Genomic DNA, 24745 nt, shown 5'->3' with positions numbered 1-24745 from the left:
TTTTTCATAATTTCTCAATGTTTCTCTCTTCTCAACCCCTCTCAAGCTTGAGAAGCTTAATTGGAATAGCTTTTGAATGCTATTGAAGCTAATTGATGAATGGTAGTAAAGGAATACATAAATTTCTATTTATGCTTAATTTTAATGGTTTTTATGTAATTTCTCTCTCTTACTCAAAGAATGGTCATTCCCATGACCGATTCTCAATACAAATGAAGCTTCTCATGAAGCTTTTCCCTAATCCAAGAATAAATTCTATGCTTGTTTAATTGGAGGCCAAATTAATGGCTTTTTGTGCTTTTAAGTTAGTTATTTCATGAGAATTTATGATTCAATCCATAATGGGTTAACGATCCAATTAGGGATCATTCTAATCATATCTATAATGTTAAAGTTCATTCTTTTAAAATAAACTGAGATTTATCAGTAATAGCAACGGAGCTATGGCAAAATTTCTGTAAAATTTACACATAAAACATTTTCATTCAAAGTATGAAAAGAGGACTTCCTACCATATTCTAGGAATTATCATCCTAGATTAATGGAAAGATTTTCATAGTAATCATGGAGAAATTGATTTTTATGATTATGCATAATTATTGAATTAAGAAAAAGAGGAATTTATAGTAATTAAATTTTATATTAAAAGAGTAATCCCCATGACCTTGGGAATCCATTTGCCCATGTTCCCTACCATCTGCTCTCTATTGTTCCACCAACACATGGTAGCAACAATCTACAAGAGAGCACGTAAGACAAGAGAACACTACATAGGGTATGTGATCATGTAATCCGGTTCCTCCCTCGTGCTACTTGCTTCCATATTTAAGCATAAAAGCTTACCAATTGCAAGTAGAGTCGATGACAGCGGAAGTCTTCGCAATGGAAGTCCTTGGAGTGATAAGATCTTCAATTTGTCGCATTTCTTCGCGACAAAAGTCTTCAAGAGGATGAAGGGAAGCTTGGAAAAGCTTCCCCTATGATTCAACTTGAGAAAGGAGGGCTGAAATTAGGATTTTCAACAAAAAGACCGAAAATTACAGCAATAAAGAGAGCTGTTTTGCTGAATTTCAGTCATTGGGAGTGTGTAGGAGAGTGATTAGCATCCGAAAACACTCTTGGAAGCTTGAGAAACACCTTAGCAAGCTTGGAAATGGAGTTGGGAAGGAGAAAGTGCAGAAAATGCAACCCAACAGCCCTCATGAGGGAGGCGCCAATCTCTAGAGAGAGGAGGAAGAGTGAGGTGGTGAGTTGTCCAGTGTAGGCGGCAGACAGGTGCTTTGTGGAGCAAGCTACAGTGGACACATGGCTGGTTACTCCCTTTGTACAAAGGGGATAAGGTTTGGGCAGTGGGGACATTGGGTTATGTCCACCTTGGGACATCAGTGTGTGTGAACACCGGGCTGGTCATAATTTATAAGTGAGTTTTGGTCGCCCAAAACTTAATGAAGTGTGTAAACACTCACTTATAAATTAATGCTAACTCCTAAGGCTAGGTTTATGACCAATACTTACCACCTGTCACACATGCCACATAACCATGTGAGCAGACAGTTTCACACGCACAGTTCGCGGGTGGGCGTCCCCTTACCCGAAACTACACATTGGTCAAGCAAGCATGAAAACAACATGCAATTTCAATTGCAAGCAAGCACATAACGATGCTATGCAATGCAGCATTCCAGGGGACAGGATTTGTCAAATTTATTGAATAGAGCCAGAGACGGAGGAGCACTACATCTGTCGTTGCACAGCATATTATGAGATTCGAGGGCGCTACCATTGCCTTTTCAGAGAGGGATTTGGACCACTGGCAACTATTGTGATCAGCGATGCTTGGGTTTTTATCTCCTGGAGATCCGCAGGCTCAGAGAGTCCATTAACAGGAGCAGACGCCCGACTGGCAGGGAGTCCACACAGACAGATTACTGACTTCTTTAGAGGGGCTACCCAGGAGGACACACAGCCGACAACCCAGCAATGGGCACCCCATGGGACTCTAGTTGAGAGAGCTCTCCGTAGTCACTACTTCCGGATGCTCCCTACTGATGTATTGTAGGGCTAGATACTTACCTTCAATTCTTTCTTTTCTTTTCCAGACAGTGTATCAGATGTCACATGGTTGTAACTTTGGTCTCATAGGTCACTTTGACCTTTTGAAGACGTTAATATAACATTTCATTTCATTTCTCTCTCTCTCTCTCTCTTTGAGAAAAATTTAAATTAAATGGTCTAAGGTTCTAAGGTTAAATTTTTTTTAACATGGTTTAAATTAAACAAGGTAGAAATTGGTTGATTTGAGATGTTACCAGATGTTAGTGCAGGTTGATGCAAGCTGAGGAATTAAAAATATCCCTCCGAGGCACGAAGGGGGAGCAGACAACCCGGTTCTTCTAGTTCCGGTGTTGTCTTCAATTTGATCACATAGATACTCACATATGCACGTATATGAATTGATGCATAGCATGCTTGGCTGCACCATTGTGTGCTTTAATTCTTCTTTTTTTTCATTTTAGAAGTGAATAATTTGATCTCTAGCAAGGCATGGTCTGTTACAGCTAAGCTAGTTGTCACATGCATCATGCACCTGGATGCAATGGGCATACTACAACTTAAGCGCAAGGCCCTAAGGCCAAAGTTCAAACACCAAACATTTTGTAAGCCTTTGTACAGGACGAATCACCAATGTACCACCAAGGGGTAGTCTCGGTCATCAGCATCATGCACGTCCCGCACATGTCAATGTCATGCCTATCCCGCACACCATTGTAACCTTTTTGTATGATGTAATGACTCGAGCCATCCCAGGCACCTATTAGGCCATTGATCGGGTGCCCGTCATGTCAGGTCATAAGTCAAATGTGTCATCCCAGTGTGTGCAAATCCATGTAAATGGTACTAGAAACACCAACCATTTGGGAGACATGGTTAAAATCCATGTTTGGAGGCAGCCCATTGGCCACCTATTTTGGGGGCAATGGATATTCAGTCAGCCTGCATATTCACCAGTCGGCTAGCTTCCTCCCCCCTATATCAGGATGCGATTCAGGCCTTGGCCTCCACCTCATATTCTTGCAAGTCCCATGTGTTGCTACAACTGCCAGAGGCAGCCCTCAGCGCTAAACGCAAGCTAGGAGATTTCAACAAGCTGTAACATGCAGAAGCTTACAGATGAGGATTATACTCTGATAAACACTATCAGCCCTTGGTTCTTGACAATGAATAGCACAACGTACAGAAGATAAGAGTGCAGACAGACACACACACACACACACAGAGGGGGAGGGAGAAGACAAATACACAGTATTGGGTCCCAAATACCCTTTTAAGGGCCCCCATCACAGATGGTGTATTTGCTTTATTGAATGAGTAAAATGACATACTTCTGGCTGTAAATAGCGGGTAAATAGCCCAGACTGACTTGAATTGGATTGTCTTCCCTTGTCTGAGATTGCTTTCAGATGCATCCCTTGATCTACACCTTATAAGCGAGATGTCTACACTTGTATGCATTATCACTTGTTTTTGTTTTGCTACAGTTAAATAAAGCTTTGTGGTTTACTTGTGCAAAACAAAACAAAACAATATTTTGAGTTTACTGTTGGAATTGAAAGCAGTTGAAGAGCCTGCCCTTACCCATTTTATAAAAGGTCCAAGCTCCATTGCAGAAGTGGATTCTGTATCAAGGAAGTCAAACTGAGGATGGACAACCGAAAGAAGTGATGCCTGTTCACAAGATCGATACAAATGAGACAAAATCATTGACAAATTTGTTGTGAATTACATTCATGCAGTAAAAGCACTAGAAATTCTGTGGGCCCTTGCCCAAGAGGCTATCATATCGGTGTGAGATCAAACCTTGACACCTTATATATGTGCGGCATGTGCATGTGTGTCTTACACACATGCACATGCCACACAAACACACACACAGACATTATGCGTGCGCAAGCACACTTGCATAAATATATGTATGCAAGTGTGACAGACGCAAGCACACTTGCATACATATATGTATATGTAAAGAACAAGGTTCGAATTTCTGATTCCCTCTATCATATTATGGCTACCCCTTAATAAGTAGGGTAGGGTTCTGTCACATGCATCCCGCACTTGGATGCCACGAGGACATATCTGAACAGAAGGTGTAGGACCTGGAGTGGAAACTGGTCCCATGTGAGCCCAATCCAGGACGAGTCAGCCAAGGTTCCACTCTAAGCGTCCAAGGTCAGGTATGCATTGTCCTGCACATGAAGCAGTGCCAGTCCGTACTGTGAGTCTCCCTCTGGAAGATGTCAGATGACCTGAGTGTTTGGTTTGCAAAACTAGATGCCAGGCATCTATACGAAGCATGTAGTTTTGCATGTAGGACGGGGCCAGCCCTTAGAGCTACCCCAAGAAGGGGATGTTGCATCCCTTGAATAGGCAAGGGGTAGGCTTTGTGCCACCCCAAGGGGCCAACAAAGGCCCTAGGCTTTCCCCACCAGCCCAATGAAGGGCTCGGCAGGCTGTTGGCCAGGCAGCCGACAGGCTCTTGGGGCCAGCCCAGCCAGGCGGCCAGGCTTGATAGACTACCCAGCAGCCAGTCGGCCAGGCCAAGGTGCTGCCCACCAGCCAGGCGCAGCCTGGACAGACAGCAAAAAGTGGCCAAACCAGAAAAGGTGTGAAAACACTGAAGATAATGCATTAAATGCATGGGACCAGGCCGTGGAGAAAAATAAGAACAGGTTGACTGATAAATCAGCCAGCCGACCAGCTTAATCAAGACCTATAAATAGGCAAGGCATAAATCAGTCAAAGCACCTCATTATTCATGAGGGGTTGCTACAGTCCAAGGTGAAGAGTGCAAGTGAAGAACCAGATTTTATTTACAGATTTGCATCATTCTTATATACCCTGCGCATATAGGTTGCTTACTGAGCCTCTAGCAGTAGTGCTCCATCCATCACACCCCCCCACTAGCTCAGTACTTTCATAGTTTATTTCATGTTCATTTTGTCCTTTTTTTTCTGGCCATCCAGAAGACATTGATAGTTGTACATTGATTTGTCTCATAGGTCGAGTTCGGCCTCTAGTAGACGTTAATACAGCTTTCTCTCTCTCTCTCTCCGTCGCCTAAAGATACGCATGACAGGTATTCCAGAGACAAGAGGGGTGCACCCCTGAGGCGGACGGCCAAAACTTATGCATAAAATTAGGCCATGCGGAGGATGCACCACTTCCATTCACCAAGATATGGAGGACAGCCCCACCCAAGGACCCCACCCAAAGTAAAGCCCTAGTGCTACAGTTCGCAGACGAAGTGAGCAGGCAAACCTTCATGAGACAGAGAGTTATTCTGAGAAACCTACCAGGGGACCCCATCTACTTTGATGATGACACTCGGGGGGCTTTAGGAGCAACGTGGGCCCTTGCTTTGTTAGCCATTGGGTCAAAAGCAAAGGGGCATGAATTTGACTATGGAGAAGCTAGAAAGGCAATTGAAGGGACCTCGGGGTGTGCACGGATGCTGTGCTGTGCGAGACGGGAGATGAAGGAGAAGAGGAACACACAGAATGTGGGTGGGGAATACCTAAAGCGAACAGAATGATGGCGCCTTACCATGAGATTTTGGAGTTAGTGAAAGACAGGTTTGGTAAAGCACAGAAGGCCAACACTCGACAGGACAATAAAGACCGAAGGGATGTGAAGTTCTTGGAAGGAGATTGGGTTTATCTTCGGATTATGAAGCAAAGACTAAAACAAGTGGGCAAGTGATGCCCAAAGTTATCGTTCAGGAGATTCTAACCTTTTCCTATCTAAAGAAAGATCAAAGGAGGTGTCAATGAAGTTTAAGCTACCTCCAGGCTGGACTATGCACAATGTGTTACATGCCAATTGGCTAAAACCATATGTAGGTCCAATCTCTTCGAAAGTGAAAGACAAAGCGGAACCAAACATAGTTGATGAAGCTGAAGTGATGGTTCCAAAACAGATCCTTTTGCACCACTTCAAGAATGGCTAAAGCTGAAGACAAAGAGAGTTCCTCATGAAGTTTCGAGACCAAGGGACTCACGAGGCGGTTTAGCTTGACAAAGAATTCTTCAAGGACTACCTGGCTTTATTGACGGACTATTTGGAGGCTCTGCAGCTTCCGTCAAGTTAAGCAGAAGGGGATTTCATGTGCATCCCGCACTTGGATGCCACGTGGACATATCTGAACAGAAGGTGCAACACCTGGAGTGGAAACTAGTCCATGTAAGCCCAGTCCGAGACGAGTCAGCCAGGATTCCACTCTTAAGGATCCAAGGTCGGTGTCCATTGTCCTGCACATGAAGCAGTGCCAGTCCGTACTGAGTCTCCCTCTGGAATGATGTCAGATGATCTAAGTGTTTGGTTTGCAACCAGATGCCAGGCATCTATAGGAAGCATGTAGTTTTGCATGTAGGATGGTGGGGCCAAGCCTTAGGGCTACCCCAAGAAGGGATGTTGCAATGGGCAAGGGGTAGGCTTTGTGCCACCCCTAGGCTTTGCCCACCAGCCCTCAGGGCTATCCCAAGAAGGGGATGTTGCATCCCTTGAATGGGCAAGGGGTAGGCTTTGTGCCCATAGTCACAGGGAATGGGCATTTTTAGACTTGGGAATGTTGGGGATGGCAGCATCTTCCCGTTCCCATTCCCGTCCCATGTCACTCTATAGTCAATGGGAATGGCCATTCTCAAGCTTTTCCATCCACGTTCTCCGTCCCCATTTCGCGTCCCATGTGACTATGTTTGTGCCACCCCACGCAAGAGCGACACCAGCAGCTTCCTTGAGTCATCCTCCCGAGAGGATGAACATTCCTGGTTGCATCAAATTGAAGCTTATTTGGCTGCAGTTAGAAAGAATGATACTGACAAAGTGATCTTGGCTAGTTGGTACTTGGAAGGTGAGGCCACTCCTTGGTGGACCCAGTGGCTCATGCCCACACCAAATTAGGTATGGCAGCTTATGTCTAGGACGAGTTTGTCCTAGATCTTAAGCGGCGGTTTCTACCGCCCCATTACCTTGAGCAACTCGAAGATGAGTTTAGGGAGCCACGTCAAAACGTGCGACCAGTCCTACAGTTTGCCAATAAGATTTCGAACTTATGTTTTGGGCATATCTGACAAGGACAAGAAAGGGCAGTTCCTTTATGGCCTTGACACGTAAATCCAATGCGAGGTGCATATGTTTCAGCCAACAACCTTCGAGAATGCACTCTCGCTTGCACGGAGTGCTGAAATGAAGTACAATGGTGGAAAGCCCAAGACTTCCTAGCCTTCCACTCCCAAGGCACCCGCCTCGAGAGAAAAAGGCCAGTACCAGACAGGGTCTTCCCCGGGACAAAGCACGAGAGCCTCTGGGTCCAAGAACTCGACCACCGCGCCTAAGCTTACTCCAGACCAGTAAGCTCAAGCAGGCAAGACCGGTGGAAAATTGAGTGCTGAGGAGACAGCTCAGTACAAGAAGGAGGGTAGGTGTTTCTTTTGTCACACAAAAGGGCACACTTCTAAGGATTATCCAAAGAAGACTACCACTCCACAGACGGCCATCCCAACCTCCATGGCTCCCGTGGTGAGCACAGCTCCCACACAGACCCCAGCTACTGTCCCGAGTTCTTCGGATCTTCGATTGGTGCAATCGTTAGCCGGGAGTCGAAGATAAGCAAAAGGGCGCCCAAGACCAGGAGTATGAGCGCAACAAATTGCTCAAGACCTTTGACTACATAGGTGGCCAGAGAGTCGTTGTCTTGTTTGACAACGGCAGCATGGAGGATGTGGTCATGGAACAAGACGCTCTGCGAGCTCATTTAATCCTGACTTCAGTAGACAAGAAGGTGGAGGGATTTAGCACAGGCATGACCACGATCATCAAGTTTGAAGCTAAAGGTGCGAAATTGGTGATTCATGACATTGAGTTTGTGCAAGATTTTATGATTTCCCCTCTTGTAGGAGCAGACATAATTCTGGAAATTTAATGGTTTCACAAGTTCCAGCCAGATATTGATTGGAATAGACACAATTTATGGATTATCCGGAATGTGTCCAAAGTCCCAATAACCATTAAATGTGAACCAGGAATCCCAATCTTTCCTCTCTTAAGCCACTTGCAAGCTAAACGAGAAATCACGAAAGGTACACAACGTGCGATGATATGCGTCCAGACTTCCCAGACAGTGGCCAGTGCTTTAGAGAAGTACCAGGTTCTCCATGAAAAGTTTCAGAAGATTTTTCTTCGGGACCATCTCCCTCCCCAGCTCCCCCCGTCTAGAAAGTTCTAGCTCCTCCAAGGTCTCGTTCTCTCGTAAGAGCAATTTCACAATGCCTGCAGGAGTGTTCAAGGTGACCGTTTGCATGGATTTATCAATTGAATGCAACGAGTCAAACACCACAAGATAGACCTCCTCCTAGGCTCGGATCCCCCGGGCAAGTTTCCATACCGCATGTCCACGGCAATGGAATCGGAGTTGGACCACCAACTCCAAGAACTGTTGCAATCTGGCTTCATACGCCCAAGTGTGCCGATATTTGTAGCTCTGATCCCGTTCGTCAAGAAGAAAGATGGTTCTTCTCGATAGTGTGTCGACTATCATGCACTCAATAAGCTGACTATCGAGGGTAAGTTCCCGATATCTCGAATAGATTATATTCTCAAGAGGCTGAATGGAGCCAAGGTGTCCTCAAAATTGGATTTGAAGAGTGAGTACCACGAAGTGAGAATTGTTGAGGGGAACATCCCCAAGACAGCCTTCCGTACGGAGCAGGCTCACTATGAATTTGTGGTCATGCCTTTTGGCTTGACGAACGTAACAAAATATGACACAGCGGAAAGAGATAGCAAGACAAAGCACAATAGACAACGCAATAGATACACAATGGAGAGAATTCAGAAATTCTGATTATACCAAAGAGGTACAAGTGCTGGTGCGTCCACCCGTGCGCTCTCAAGTAGAGCTTAGATGGCGATCTAGACAGACTCTGGATGGAGGATGTACGAAGTGTAGAAGGGGGTGGATACTCACAAGCATTGTATGCCTTAGCTCATGGCAACCATGTCCATATATAGTACTGAAGGCAGTATGGTAGACGCGTATACAACGAGGGCGGTTACACTGCATAGACACAGTTACCGCCCGCGTATCAAGAACGTGGCCCACCGACCATCGACCACCACCCACTAATGATGGACCTAGTATTCGAGGGAATATTCTAGGGAATACTCCTCATACCGTCGCCTCAAGAGCGGGATGCTAGCTCCCCTGGGACCCCCCAGCCGAGGCGCTGCCTCGGGCCCCAGCTAACGCTCGTACCCCTGATCATCTCCTAACCGTCATCAATGGTCACAATAATGACCCCATCAACGTCTAAGTCGGGTTTCCACTAAAGACATGCACCATGGCTACTCCTCATAATGGGAGCCTAGCAAATGTGCATATACATCAAAGTGAGACACATGCTAAGAGGCGGGCATTGAGTGTATACTAACACCCCCCCTCAATGTCCACCCGAAGATGAACTAGGTTTTTGGCCCAACCAGAGTGACAGGGGAACGGCGGGACGCCCACGTGAGACGTGGGAACGCCGTCCCGAGCAAGGACACTTGCGTAACGGCCTGGGGACGGCCTAGGGGACGGTACGGACGGGATGTGGCTAGGGAACGCTCGTCCCCCCCGTGGGAATGGGGGGACGTTGTCATTCGGGAACGGGGACGGCTGCAACGGCTACATTTCCAGTCGTTTTTTTTTCAAATAACGGCTACTAGCCGTTGGCGGCTGGCCGTTTGAGAGTTTGAGAGAGAGAGAGAGAGAGGGTAACACAATGCACAATGCACATGCTAGTAGCCAGCTGCCATATACTATATAATGGGCTGCAAGCTACTCCTCTTCTACTCAAGCCTTCCAAGACTTGAGTTCCTCTCCACCATCTCCCTCTCCTACTCAAGCTTTCAAGTTTCCTCTCCACTATCTCCCTCTCCTACTCCACCACCTTCCTCTCCACCCTCTCCTACTCAAGTCTCAAGTGACAAGTCTCGACTCTCCACCTTCTTCCTCGCCACCATCTCCCTCTCCTACTCCATCCTCTTCCTCTCCACCATCTTCCTCGAGGCTCGAGCCTCGGACCTCTAGTATCTAGATTCTTAGTTCTACTATCTACTTCAATCTTCCCTCTCCTTCTTCTCCAACTCTACCCTCTAAGCTCTCTCCACCCTCTTCTACTAGACTACTACTAAGTTACTAACTATTCATGGCATCCTCTTCTCGTGCGGGCGGTAGGAGTAGAACGGATGGGTGGTCATGGTGGGATGAGGTCAACTTCGAGCCTCCTACTCATGCGGGGGGTGCACGTCCATGGACATGCAAGCTTTGCCCATATAAGCGTGTGGGTGGGGCCAATAGGGTGAGGGCCAATTTGTTGCATGAGCACGGTCATGAGGTGAAATTTTGTGAGCGGGTCACACCGGAGATAAGAAAGGAGCTTCTTGCAAAGCTTGCCGCCCATCAAGCTTTGAGTGCAAGCCAAAGGGTGCGTGCAGTGGATCCCAACACTTATGTCACTCCAACCCAAACATCAGGTTCTACATCGGGTGGTGGTGCATCTTCATCTACCCTTCCATCACGTCCTCCTCGTGGCACTACTCGAGGCTTCACACAAACCGCCTTCTCAATGCCGCAACTTAGTCCACCCTCTCTCTCTCGTCGGCAAAGTACTCTTGAGGGGAGTTGGGATCCCAAAAAGGAGGAGGAGGTTGATGCCGCGGTGGCCCGCTTCTTTTTCCATGACCACATTGCTTTTCGTGTGGCATGGTACGTATTTCACTCACATGATTTCATCATCATGTCTCACGAGTCACGATTCACGGGTCACCATTTTGCCATTCTAATTACTTACCCTCTTTTTTTTTGAAATGATAAATAGGTCCGACTACTTCAAAACGATGCTGAAGAAGATTGGCGAGTACGGTCCTCACTACACACCTCCATCCTCCGAAGCCTTGCGGACCACTATGCTTGACAAGGAGAAACGCCTTGTTGAGCAAGCGGCGGCAAACACAGAGACAATGGGCTCGCAATGGAGTCTCTTTGATTGCAGACAGATGGAGTGACACACGGAAAAGGTCTATCCATGGCCTTGTGGCATACTCACGGGGGGAGATGTACTTTGTCTCCTCACATGATGCTTCAGGGACGGGAAAGAGTGCGGATGTACTTGCTGCTGAGTGGAGTAGCACTGTCCAGATTATCGGCCCCGAATGTGTGATCGGTTTCATCACGGATGGTGAGGCGACAAATAGGGCAACGGGAGCTATTCTTGAGAGTATGTACCCTCAAATCACCGTCTCTTTTTGCATGGCACATTGTCTCAATAATCTTTTGAAAGATATTGGGAAATTGTCATGGATTGAATCGGTGATTGATATGTGCAATTGTGACCTTCATCAACAATCACACATACCTTCGATCCGAGTTTGGGAAGAGGTCCACAAAGGTCCTTCTCAAGTACTCGGACACTCGCTTTGTATACAACTTCCTTATGTTGCATCGCTTGAAGGATTGTCAGGGTGCCATGCGGCAACTATTCATCAGTGATGAGTTTTGCTCCTCATCTTTTGCACGTACACAGGTAGGGATTTCATGCAAGAAAAAGGTCGACCATGCTGATTTTTGGGAGGACCTCAAGCGTACCGACGCCATGGTGCATCCCATTGTCCACTTGCTCAGGATTGTTGATGCTATGCAGCCATGCATCGGCAAAGTATACGAAGCCATGGACCGGATGATAGAGAGTCTTGAGAAGCTTGAGCCAGACGTAGATAGATATGAGGAGATCCACTCGCTTTGTGTGGCGAGATGGAGCTCATATTCCTCTCCTTTACATGCAACTGCTTTTATGGTGGACCCAGAATTTCAGGGAAAAGGGAAGGAGGGTGATAAAGAAGTGAGCAACGGTTGCAGACTCATCTTGGATCGCCTCACGCCGGGAAATCAGGCACAAAATTAGAGACCAACTCTCTAATTACAGGGCATTTCAAGGCTCATATGGATGTGCACATGCGCAGCAGGACAGATTCAAGGTTGGTGCAGCATTATGGTGGGAGGACTTCGGATCAGATGGACCAGAGCTACAACAGTTGGCGATCCGGATCTTGAGCCACTCCGTTAGCTCTTCTTACCTAGAGCAATTATGGTCCTCCTACAGTCACATTTCATCAAAGAAAAGAAATCAGCTTGGGGTGGAAAAAGCTAATGATCTTGTCTTAATTAGCGCAAACTTGCGCATGCTTGGCAAGAGTGCAAGATGCAATGCCGATACTTTTACACAGTGGGAGATGGAACAAGAGGAGGCAGCTACAACTATTGCACAGGAGGGTGGGACAGATGGTTCTCATCATGAGCCTTCATCGGATGACACAACCCCCATCCACACTTCACGCACTCATGATCATGAGGCTAGCACCTCTCTTATTGGGAGCGCAGAGTATGAGAGCGAGTGACTTATATTTTGTATCGCCCAGACCCCAACATCTTTTGAGTATATCTATTTAATGTTATCAACTTTAAACTCTTTCTATTTAATGTTATCAACTTTAAACTCTTTCTTTTCCGACTTTGCAAGTCTTGACTCTTGACTCTTGACTCTTGCACCTCGTAGCGTAATTTAATTTTAAATGTAATGTGTATCATGATTCATAACTTTTGGAGTTAGAAAGCTTGTTGTTATTGATTGATTAATCTTGATTCTTTACTCCTCTAAAATTAACAATTTTGAGTGCCGTCCCCGTCCTCGTTCTTTAGCCGTCCCCGTCCCCGTCCCCTGGTAACTATGGGCCCAATGCCAAGTTGATGAAGATGCCGAGTGAGCTAGTCCTTCCCAAGAGCTTGGTGAAGATGTCAACGCAGTGTTGCTCTGTAGAGCAATACTCCAGGTCCACTATCTCATCCTCTATGAGCTCCCGCACATAATGATACCAAATCTCAATGTGCTTCATGCATGCATGAAACACAAGGTTCTTTGAGATAGCCATGCAACTCTGATTGTCGCACCGCAAGACTGTAGCCTCCCTGATCTAAACTCCCATGTAAACCAAGATTCTCCTCAGTCATACTACCTCACATGCAACAAAGCAAGCTACGTTATACTCAACCTCTGTGGAAGAAAGTGCCACTGTAGGTTGCTTTTTGCTGGTCCAAGAGAAAGCACTGGAACCAAGCGAGAAACAATATCCAGAAACTGATTTCCTAGAATCACAATCTCCTGCCCAATCTGAGTTACAATAACTTGTCAGAGTGTCACGCATGCTGTAAGTGATGCCATACTCAAGAGTACCCCCGATGTACCTAAGCACCCTCATCCCTTCCTTCTAATGACTCTCTCGTGGCTTGTTGGAAAACCTGCCCAACACACTAACTATGACACTGATATCAGGTCTAGTGTTGGTGAGAAAAATCAAACTCCCCACCAGCTTCATGTACTTCCTGATGTCAACAAGTGATAAAGAATCCTCTGCAGAAAGCTTCTCGTTCACTTCCATTGGCGTAGACACAGGCTTGCAGTTTGAATCTCCCAAGCATACTTTTGCTACAAAAATGAAGATTTTACCTAACTCTTGCCAAACCTCAATCCCAAAGAGAAATGCATAAAACCCAAGTCTATCCATCAAACTCATGGCTCAGCATATCCATTGTCTGCTGGACCATCTCTTCATTGTCACCTAAAATGTTTAAGTCATCTACATACAAGACAACCAAAACAATCTTGTCATGCCTTTTTCGAACATACAAGTTAGCATCAGAAGCACTTCTTATAAACCCAATCTTTTTGAAAAATTGGTCTATCCTGTGATACCATGCCATTGGGGCCTGTTTCAGCCCGTACAATGCCTTCTTTAGCCTGCAAACTTTGTTTTCTAATCCGGGCATCTCAAAACCTGGTGGCTGAGCTACATATACCTCCTCCTTAAGATGGCCGTTCAAAAATGCTAATTTGACATCCATGTGAAAGCCTAGCCACTTTTTGTTAGTAGCCAAGCTGCCAAGGCAAGTATCGCCCTGATAGTTGTCATACGAGCTGTGGGAGTAAAGGTTTCATCAAAGTCGAAACCCTCTACCTGTGCAAATCCCTGTGCAACTAACTTTGCTTTCCAAACCCATTTGGTACTAATCACCTTTCTGTTTAGTGGTCGATCAACTAGTTCCTAGGTGTTGTTCTTTATGATGCTATCATACTCAGACTGCATTGTGGCTTTCCACTTTGGATTTGCTAAGGCTTTATCCAAGGTAGCTGGCTCCTTCACTGTTCCCATTATCTCAACCATCAAGGCCATATTGACAATGAGATCTTTTCATCAAAAGATGTCGCGCTTTTGCCTTTAGCATTGGTCGAAAATGCAACATCACCACCATCGCGGGTCTTCAACCGCATCTCCTTCTCAAGTAACATAGCACTAAATTCTTCAAATGATAAAGGTGGTACTCTAACCTGAGTGTTTAGTGTGTTGGAGAATGTACAAGCGGAAGCATAAACAAGACAAGAGAGAGAGTAGAGAGATGTTGAACTTGTGCAAGGGAAGTGAATGAAATAGATGTTGAACTTGTGCAAGGGAAGTGAATGAATATATAGTGCATGAGTGAGCTAGCCGACTGCTCACAAGACAAATAAATAGGAGAAAATGCATTAAATACCCAATAAATGATACAACCCAAATACACTGAGATGCATAAATTCTAACACCCCCTCTGGAGCTCATAGTGTGCAAGAGTCGGAAGAAGATAAGTTGATGAAGATGCAACCATGGACCCTCAAGCACAGCAAATACTGAAATCACCTCGGAGAGAGCATCCACCAACCTGTTTCCTCGAAACAAAATGCCACCACGAACAGCAAGGAACTTTGCTTGGCCACGAATTCCCACACAAGTGTGCAATGAACTCCAAGAATAGATGATGAGCTGTTGGACACACGGAGCCCATAATCCCCAACAGTGGACCGAACACATCACGTCCCAAAAGCCTCGAAGCCCACAAGCCTCCTCTGGCAGGAAGCACATGGGGAAAATTATATGTGTACTAGAGAAGTACACCATCTGGGTCCTCCTAAGCCGGAAGTGCCCTAGGAGCCCTAGAAGTGGTATTAGAATCTGTATCACTGTTGTGTGTCGTGTCTTTGCCTTTTCTCTGAGATGAAGCCTTGCCCTTGGTCTTGTCCTTCTTCTTGGACAAACAATCCTTAGACAGATGTCCTCTTTTCCCACAAGAGATGCAGCGACTCCCACCTTTCTTCTGAATGGAGGAAAGTGCCTGGTCAGAACTGTTGATTAACACCTTTAACTTTCCTTGTGAGACGAGAACGGACTCCTCCAAAAGTAGCGAGCTAAGATCATCAAAATCCAACAGAGTGGATGTGACCTAGCACCGCAAGGTCAAGAAATCACATCATAGTCCGGAGAAAGCTTGGTGAGGATAAGTGTAGCCAGCTAAGTAGAGGACAAAGCAGCACCCATAGCCAGTAACTAGTCATGGATAACCTTGGCCTTCATGAGAAACGACTGCATGGAACTGCCTTCAAGAAATAACAAACCGTAGAGTTGTCCCTGCAAGGTAACTGCCCTCATCAATGAATCTCAAGCAAAGAGATCCTCCAATTTAGACCATACCTGATGAGCACTGGTGAGAGTTTGCACGGTCAGTGAGACATCCTCTGTGATGGTCCGCACAAGCACATAATGCGCCTTGGAGTCCCGATTCTCCCAGTCTTGTAATTCCGGAGCAAATTCATCCTCCTGATCCTGTGTCCACCACCTAGAGTTTGGAGGACGCTCGGGCTTCCTTTCAGTGCCATGAACAATATCCCACAAACCCTTGTGGATGAACCAGATCCGCATCTGAAGCTTCCAATGAGCATAGTTGGGTCCTTTCAACTTGTCATTCTTGTTCGTACAAGGGGAGAGCCATATCCACAGCAACAAGAAACACAGATCTCAGCTTTCAAACACTTCTCTCAAGTGCTTTCCAACGAAGCGAGGCTCCAGAACCAATCAGCCCCCTTTCAAACCTGAGAGAGGCTGCTGGACAGCAGCAAAACAGTCCAAGAAACCACCGGGAACCTCCTACCGGCAGGGTAGGGACTCATGGAGGAAGGAGGAAATGTACAACCACTTGTCTGGCAACTCCACATGCAAGAGAACTCACCAACAACTGATGCCAGAGCAGAATTTGCAGCCAAAACTCCAACGCAGGCCTCTGTAGAAGAAAACGCAGCCAAGTACTTGGTCGGCTGGCCTCTGTAGGAGAAAATGTTAGAAGTCATCTCCTGTCTTTATCAGACATCACGGCCTCTGTTGTGGGTGTACCCGCCCTGTATAGGTGTTTTATCATTTTTCCTCACTCCCCGTATTTTTTCCCCATTTTTCCCTATTTTTCTAGGGTGTGGGAGGCAGTGTAGGACCTGTCGGCTGTACCAGATGCTGGCCGACTGGTCACAGGCAGTCCCAGTTGCTCTCTGTGCCGACTGCACACGAGTGATGGCCTACTTTGATATGCTGGCCGACTGCTGTATTTTCTGGTCGTGGGCATTTCAGGTCCAGTCGGCTGTCCATGTACTGGCCGACTGCACTCATGGGCCCATATAAAATGGCCCCATGGCCCCCCATCTATTGTATTCAGTTTTTCCTCGGGATCTTGTGTATAGAGAAGAGTTATACGCCTATCTCTCTCCTTCTCTTGTGCTGTCTATTTTCTGCACTCTACTTGCTCGTTCTGGGCAACCCCCTTGCGCCTCGGTGGCTTGCAGAGCTCGAATCGAGGGAGGGTGTTGGAAGGTTGGCGATTTCGAGCGTGTGATCTATGGCTAGAAGGTGCCTTGGATTATCCCATAAGTGGAAGCATGGGAAGTTGAAGAGCCATATATAGGCTAGAGTGGCACCTTGTCATAATGATCTCCTCCGGCCGGTGCTTTGGGAGGCAGCTCACCGGGAGATGGGAGCCCGGTGGAGGGATGCTGCAGTGCCCGTTGGGGGTGTTCGTGGAGCTCGATGGTGATGCGTCTCCTACGTGCGTTAGTCTTCCGCTGCGCATTCTGACATGGTATGAGAGCCGCTTGCAGGTTTAGAGTTTTTTTTTCCCACCAACCCACCCTTTTCAGTTACATCCCCGCAATGGCAGATTTGTTAGAGATGGCTGAGAAGCATGTGAAGATCCCGACTCTCCCCTCGTTCCCAGTGGACCGTCAATTGGACGGGAACAATTACGGCATCTGAAAGGTTATGATGGAGTCTGTGCTGGAGTCATATGACCTTGTTGATTTCATCGTTATCGGGGTTCCACGGCGGCCGGAAGCAGAGGAAGGGGAGTTACTGTCAATGAAGAAGGACCGCGAGGCACAGGCATAGATGTGGGATCGTGTCAACGCCAGGGTCCGGTCATTTATTTTCCTCAATTGCACACCACAAGTAATCAATCACGTAAAGCATATGACGCTGGCCAGAGGCATATGGCAGCACTTGGCTTCTCTTTATAACAAGGTATCACCCATGAAGAGGATCTCCTTGGAAGTGCAGATGTGGGTTATGAACCCTGCAAAGTCATCGACGATGCGGGAGCACATTAACAAGCTGCAAGCCCTTCAGCAGGAAGTCCTCCAGGCTAGGAAGGAGATATCATCTGAAGACATGGCCATTACTTTGCTGTCCCACTTGCTTGCTCAGTATTCCGCTTTCTACTCCTCTTTGATTACAAGTGGCAGGCTCAGCACCATTACCTGGGAGGAGCTTGGGCCCATGGTCTTGGACCAGGAGGAACGTTTCACGATCCCTCCTCACAACGGAGGTTTGGAGGCCTCAACTGGCCAACGGTCGAAAGGCCGGAATAACAACAAGGGCAAAGGGAAGGCTTCACCGGAGAAGTCTTCTGAGAAGAAGCCCGACACAGAACGAGAGAGGCTAAAGGCCGAACGATCCTGCAATGATTGTGGCGAGAAAGGCCACTATTGGAGGAAGTGTCCTAAGCGGACTAGGAAGAGTGCTGATTCTTCAGCCTCAACTGCAAAGACTCCTGCATTTGTGCACTTAGAGATGATGGACTCCGATGCTTCATTGTCTTCGAGCAAGGTGGCAGTTGGCTTCACCGTGAAGGATACCCGGTAATGAATTCTTGACAATGGTGCTTCCAGGCACATGACTCCGTCCCGTGACTTCTTTTTGGATCTGAAACCGCAGTCAAGTCGCATTTTTATTGGCGACAACTCCACTATTCTGATACACAGGGAGGACCGGATGGAGATTATTCCTGACGGCAAGGGGGGCAAGCATGCTTCCCGTGTTCTTTACGTCCCTGCTCTGGGTTTTCATCTTCTGTCAGTGCATGAAGTATGCAAGACTGGCTTTCGGGTGGAATTTGAGGAGCATTCAGTTGCTCTACGGGACTGTGAGACTGGCCAGGTTGTTTGGGAAGGCGGTGTGGAGAATGGTATCTACAAGCTCTCTGCACTCTCCTCTCGTTGGACAGGTTCTCACGTCGGATATCTGTCGCACTTTGGTTTTGGCCACTGATGACTGTACCAGATTCACGTGGGTCTACTTTCTTTCACAGAAGGACCAAGCTTTTGCACGGTTCAAGGATTGGCACGTGATGGTGGAGAAAGAGTCTGGATTGCAGGTAAAGACTCTCAGGGCTGACAAAGGGGGTGAATTCTCCTCGACTGTATTTCTCAGATTTCATGCAAACCATGGCATCAAGAGGGAACTGGCCAATACACAATCGCCTTCAGAGAATGGAGTTGTAGAATGCAAAAACAGGACTATGGTGGAGATGGCGATGACCATGCTGGAGCATCCTGATCTTCCTCGTCCACTTTGGGGAGAGGCTGTGGCAACGGCTGTCCTTACCCTCAACCGGTCTCCAACGACTTCAGTACCTAATATGACTCCGTTTGAGGCCTACTTTGGCAGGAAACTTGATGTCTCGCACTTCCGTGTTTTTGGGAGTGATGCGTTGTGACATTCTTTATTACGGAGAGGAGTAGGCTATGTGTGACTCATGTGATTGAGTCTACTTCATCACATGATGTATTTTAGATATGGTTGATGATAGCCATGTTTCTTCTCATATTTACGATGATGCTTTTACACATGAGGAGATGATGTATAGTGAGAAGAGTTATGATGCAGTAGAAGATTTCATTGAGCTTCTTGATGATGATCTCAAGAAGCTAGTTTTGGCTAGCATTGATGCAGATATACGAGTCTTGTAGATGTTCTAGTTACTTGTGATCAAGATTTGGAGGTTCCATTTGTTGTTCTGAGCCTACTATGCATGTTCCGAAGAAGCAGAGGGGGAAGCTTGACTCCAAATCCCGCAAGCTTATATTTGTGGGGTATAATTCTCTTTCCAAGGGATACAGATTGTATGATCCAGACAGGAACGAGATTGTTGTCGCCGGGATGTGGTCTTTGATGAGCATGTTCCAGTATCCACTGTCGAGGAGCCGCCACTTGTTGGAGATCCAAAAGAGTCTGATGATGATTCCCAGACCATTGCTCCAGTTGATCAACCTTAGTCAGCACAAGAGGTTGAGCCCGCAGCTGGAGTAGAGCCCCCGCAACAGCACCACGATCTGTTCGAGTACCTAGGTGGTTGTTGGACACCCTTTGGGAGTCAGGTGTCACGGAGTTACCCTCCCAGTGGACCACAGAGAACGGCCCTCGAAGATCACACTGAGTCCGAGACAAAAGCAATATAGCAGAGCTTCTTCAGGTAAACTATGCTCTGATGTCTCGTATTATGCGGGATAAGGAGCCCACTTCCGTCAAGGAAGCCCTCTCACAAGATACATGGAGGAAAGCCATGCAAGTGGAACTTGATGCCATCGAGAAGAACAACACATGGGAGTTGGTACCGAGGCCGTCGAAACGGTCAGTCATTGGTGTCAAATGGATCTTTAAGACCAAATATGCGTCAGATGGGTCGGTGGACAAACACAAAGCCAGACTTGTGGCTAAAGGTTATGCTCAGCGACTAGGCATCAACTACGAGGATACCTTTGCACCGACAGCATGGATGTCCACAATTCGGACCGTTCTTGCCCTTGCTTCTTCTCAGAGGTGGCCCGTGTATCAAATGGATGTAAAATTTGCGTTCCTTAAAATGGTGACTTGCAGGAGGAGGTGTATGTTGAGCAGCCTTCAGGCTTTGTTGTTCCAGGATCAGAAGGGATGGTTTACAGGTTATGTAAGGCCTTGTATGGTCTTAAGCAGGCTCCCAGGGCTTGGAATCAGAAGATTGATTCCTTCTTTGTTCGGACTAGATTTCAGAGATCAGTTGCAGATCCTAACCTGTATCTCTTTCGGGAACGCGGCATGGTTACGATTATCATCCTTTATGTGGATGATCTCATTCTCACCGGCGGTCATGTGGAGCACATTGGCGTGACGAAGGCTGCCTTGTCAAAGGAGTTTGAGATGACCGACTTAGGCTTACTCCACTTCTTCTTGGGATTGGAGATCTGGTAGACCCAGAGGGGGTTTTTTGTCTCTCAGCAGCAGTATGTTCATGAGTTACTTGAGGCCTTTGGGATGGAGAACTGCAAGCCTATTACTTCGCCGATGGACCCAAACACAAAGTTAACCGTTAATGATCCTTGTGAGCCAGTTAATGCCTCGCAGTATCGGAAGTTGGTTGGTTCATTGATCTAGTTGCTGAGCACCAGATTGGACTTGAGCTTCTCCGTGGGGCTGTTGAGCTCTTTTATGCAGATGCCATTGAAGTCTCATTGGGACGCAGGATTGCAAATCTTGCGGTATCTGCACAGTACGAAGGATCTAGGACTCTTTTACACAGGAGGGGATGGAGTCAAACTCCAAGGTTCGAGTCACTCAGATTGGGGGGAGGAGATCCAGACACGAGGAGATCTACTTCAAGTTACAGTTTTACCCTCGGCTCAGGAGCAGTTTCTTGGAGCAGTAAGAGGCAGCCAACTATTGCCCTATCTTCAACAGAGGCAGAGTGCCGGGCTACTTGTGGTGCTACTTGCAAGGTTGTGTGGTTGCGGAGGCTGCTAGGTGAGATTGGGTTTCCACAGAAGGAGCCCACAGTCATCCAGTGCGATAACCAGAGTTGTATAGCTATTGCTCGGAACCCGGTCTTCCATGCCCAAACCAAGCACATAGAGATACAGTATCACTTTGTATGTGAGAAGATCTTGGCTGGTGACATCTTGCTACTTTATTGTTCGACGGAGGACAATGCGGCGGACCTCTTCACGAAGTCTCTACCTCAAGCTACGCTCACGCGGCACTCCAGCTCCCTAGGGTTGATTTCACAGCCAGGAGCTAGAGGGGGTGTTAGAAGTCATCTCCTGTCTTTATCAGACACCAGGGCCTCTATTGTGGGTGTGCCCGCCCTGTATAGGTGTTTTATCATTTTTCCTCACTCCCCATATTTTTTTCCCATTTTTCCCTATTTTTCCAGGGTGTGGGAGGCAGTGTAGGACCTGTCGGCTGTACCAGTTGCTCGCCCACTGGTCACAGGCAGCCCCAGTTGCTCTCTGCTGCTAGCCGACTGCACACGAGTGATGGCCGACTTTGATATGCTGGCCGACTCCTGTATTTTCTGGTCATGGGTATTTCAGGTCCAGTCGGCTGTCCATCTACTGGCCGACTGCACTCATGGGGCCATATAAAATGGCCCCATGGCCCCCCACGTATTGTATTCAGTTTTTCCTCGAGATCTTGTGTATAGAGAAGAGTTATACGCCTATCTCTCTCCTTCTCTTGTGCTGTCTATTTTCTGCACTCTACTTGCTCTTGTGGTCTCAGATTTGGTTATCATTTCCGCTGTGTATTTTGAGAGAAAAACGCAAACACCAAACTAGCTGGCAGCAAGGGAAGGGCTGGCTGGACCAGAAAATGCAGCAAATTAGGGAAACGCAGCAGATGTTTGGGACTCATCTGCAGCCAGGAGGAACTAGGGCAGAAAACGCAAGGCACAGATGAGAAGGCGGGCAGATTTGCAAAAGATGGAGCAGCCTGAACCTAAGCGAGTGATACCATGTTGGAGAATGCTCAGGCGGAAGCATAAACAAGATGAGAGAGAGTAGAGAGAGCTTGTGGACAAGATCACCTTTCATATTAGCTTGAAGCTTTACAGTGGCAATAGGCTAGCAAGAGATGTTCAACTTGTGCAAGGGAAGTGGATGAAATAGTGAATAATGGGGGAACTCCTTATATAGTGCATGAGTGAGCTGGTCAACTGCCTCTAGGACTGGCTGACTGCTCACAAGACAAATAAATAGGAGAAAATGCATAAAATACCCAATAAATGGTACAACCCAAATACACTGAGATGCATAAATTCTAACATAGTGATGTAGCGAAGCCATCATACTTCTCTGGAAGAATTCGGATGCACCTCCGGGCCAACTCCTCACTAGTGTGTGTAATCCCTACAACAGCCATTTGATCTTGTAGATTTTTAATCCACGAGGTAAATGCTTAAGCAGCTTCTCCTTCAGCAAACTTTTCAACCGACGCAGCCATACAGTACCTCCACAGGCCCAAGACAGCAGTTTACATCTGCGTTTATGCATCTACCTTGGCCAGCAGCTGTTCAGTCCCCTCCAGTCCTGCGTTTGCAGATCTACAGCCATACAGCAATCTGCGTTTCAGTCCAGCATCAGTTCTACAACAGTATTCTGCCTTCTTCTGTGCATCCCCTCCAGTCCTGCGTTTGCAGATCTACAGCCATACAGCAATCTGCGTTTCAGTCCAGCATCAGTTCTACAACAGTATTCTGCCTTCTTCTGTGCATCATCCATACATGCAACAATCATCTAGTGAAGGTAACATATCATTCATAAGCATTTACAGCATAGTTACATAGCTTAGAAAAGTCCACCGCATTCCTTTCTCAACCTCAGGTGGGCATCCCTTCCTCATGCCCTTGGGAAGAGTGCATAGGCTCGAGATCAGTTCATTGAGGTGTTTCTAGAGCCGTGTACAATTCAGCCAAGCTTCCGATCCTCCGAGATCTTGTGTTTGGCTTATCTACAATCCACAGTCATTCTCCCTAAAGTAATAAAGCAAATACTATCTCGTTATCGGGATAAGGGGCCCTTCAATGGGTAATTTGGGACCCAATCTGGTGTACAGTTCTCATCTCTCTCTCTCATATCTCTTTAAAGTTTGAAGTCATTAAAGTGGATTGCTAAACTCACGAAACTCAGGATACAGAAGATGGTGTGAGCATTTGTGTGAAGGTATCCTCCAATACGAAGACTTCCGCTGCATATTACATTGGTATCAGATTCAAATTGCCCACACACACCGTATCCTAGCGTGGGGGCATCCTTGGATGGTTAGATTGCGTTCTGGCACGACCACCGACTTCAGCATCATGTCTACAGAAGAGAGTACTCATCAGCCGGAAGACGTCTCCCCCGAAGGAGACCATGTTCTTCCGCCTACAGCAGACACCATAGCTCTTCTTAGAGCTCGGAACCAGCTGCTCATGGAGCGTCTCCAACTCTTGAAGGTAGCAACAGCACGTCTTCCTCCGCCTCCAGCAGCACCCGACTACATCTCCCTCTTCTTTCAGATGGAACAACAAAGGAGAGAGGATGAGGCCCGAAGGAAAGAAGAAAAAGGATGAGGCCCAAGAAATCCGTTCATTCGTAGGTCTTTGTCAGGCCTATAGTACCCATGTCCATCATTTTTCCAACCTTGCAGCACCTCTTACCGACTTGCTCAAGGGGGTGAAGACTCACAAGCAGAAAGTCTCAGTTACAGGCAAGGTGCTTGATGCATTCCGTGCACTCCAGAAAGCTGCCTCATAAGCACCTGTATTAAAGTTAGCATCTTGGGACGAACCTTTCGAGGTCATCACTGATGCTAGCAATGTAGCCATAGGTGCAGTCCTCCAGCAAGACAATAGACCCGTGGCATATTATAGTAGAAAGTTGGATGTCGCCGAAAAGAATTATTCGGTATATGACAAAGAGCTTTTGGGTGTGATCACAGCACTCAAGCATTGGAAGCCTTTTCTTTATGGACAGGCTTTCACAGTGAAAACAGACCGCCAAGTACTTAAGTGGCTTCAGACTATGCCAAGTGCCCAGTGGAGTGATCGACAGGCCAGGTGGAGTCAAATCTTCCAACAATTTGGAGGTATGATTGAATACATCCCTGGTAAGCATAGCCCAGTAGCAGATGCTCTTAGTCGAAAGTCCAGCATCTAGGCAGTCCAAGAATCTACCATTCTCAAAATCACGGGAAAGGACTTAGATAGTATGAAAGACCAATATGTCGACTCCCCTGAGTTTGGTACTCAGTACAATTTGGCCCTCAATTCTGAGCTTGGCCACTATTCAGTACAGAACGGTTGGTTGTTCTACAAGAACCGTCTTTGTGTTACTCAATAAAGCGTTCCGCTCTTCTCCACGATGCCCATGACTCCTTAGTTGGAGGACATAAGGGTATCAATAGTACCCTCGAGAAATTAGAACGGTCCTTTTATTGGCCAAAGATGAGACGTGATGTCTATGCACATGTACAAGTCTGTAAGATTTGTCAAAAAGTCAAGGTTCCCCATACAAAGAAGGAAGGTTTACTTTAACCTTTGCCTATCCCCAACGGACTCATCGACATATCTATGGAGTCTGGACTTTGTAAGGCCTCTACCAACATCCACCGGATCACGTAACACTCAGTGTTTTGCCATTGTGGATCGCTTTAGTAAATTCTGCAAGCTCATCCCATG

At 46.9% G+C, this 24745-nt stretch overlaps 1 protein-coding gene across 3 annotated transcripts in view; it reads right to left on the bottom strand.

The window, feature by feature from the left end:
- The window catches only part of RAD4 (DNA repair protein Rad4 family), an 88551-nt gene that overhangs the window by 53026 nt on the left and 10780 nt on the right, over positions 1–24745 (bottom strand). For all 3 annotated transcript variants that reach the window (XM_086806286.1, XM_086806284.1, XM_086806285.1), the window contains exon 6: positions 3637–3726. In XM_086806286.1, coding sequence (XP_086662412.1) covers positions 3637–3726 — 90 coding nt within the window. The remainder of the gene's footprint in view (positions 1–3636; positions 3727–24745) is intronic.

The sequence above is a fragment of the Cibotium barometz genome, chromosome 12 (genome assembly GCF_041138505.1).
Source record: "Cibotium barometz isolate CiBa-2024 chromosome 12, ASM4113850v1, whole genome shotgun sequence".
Classification (NCBI taxonomy): domain Eukaryota; kingdom Viridiplantae; phylum Streptophyta; class Polypodiopsida; order Cyatheales; family Cibotiaceae; genus Cibotium; species Cibotium barometz.
This window is presented reverse-complemented; position numbering and strand designations above follow the sequence as displayed.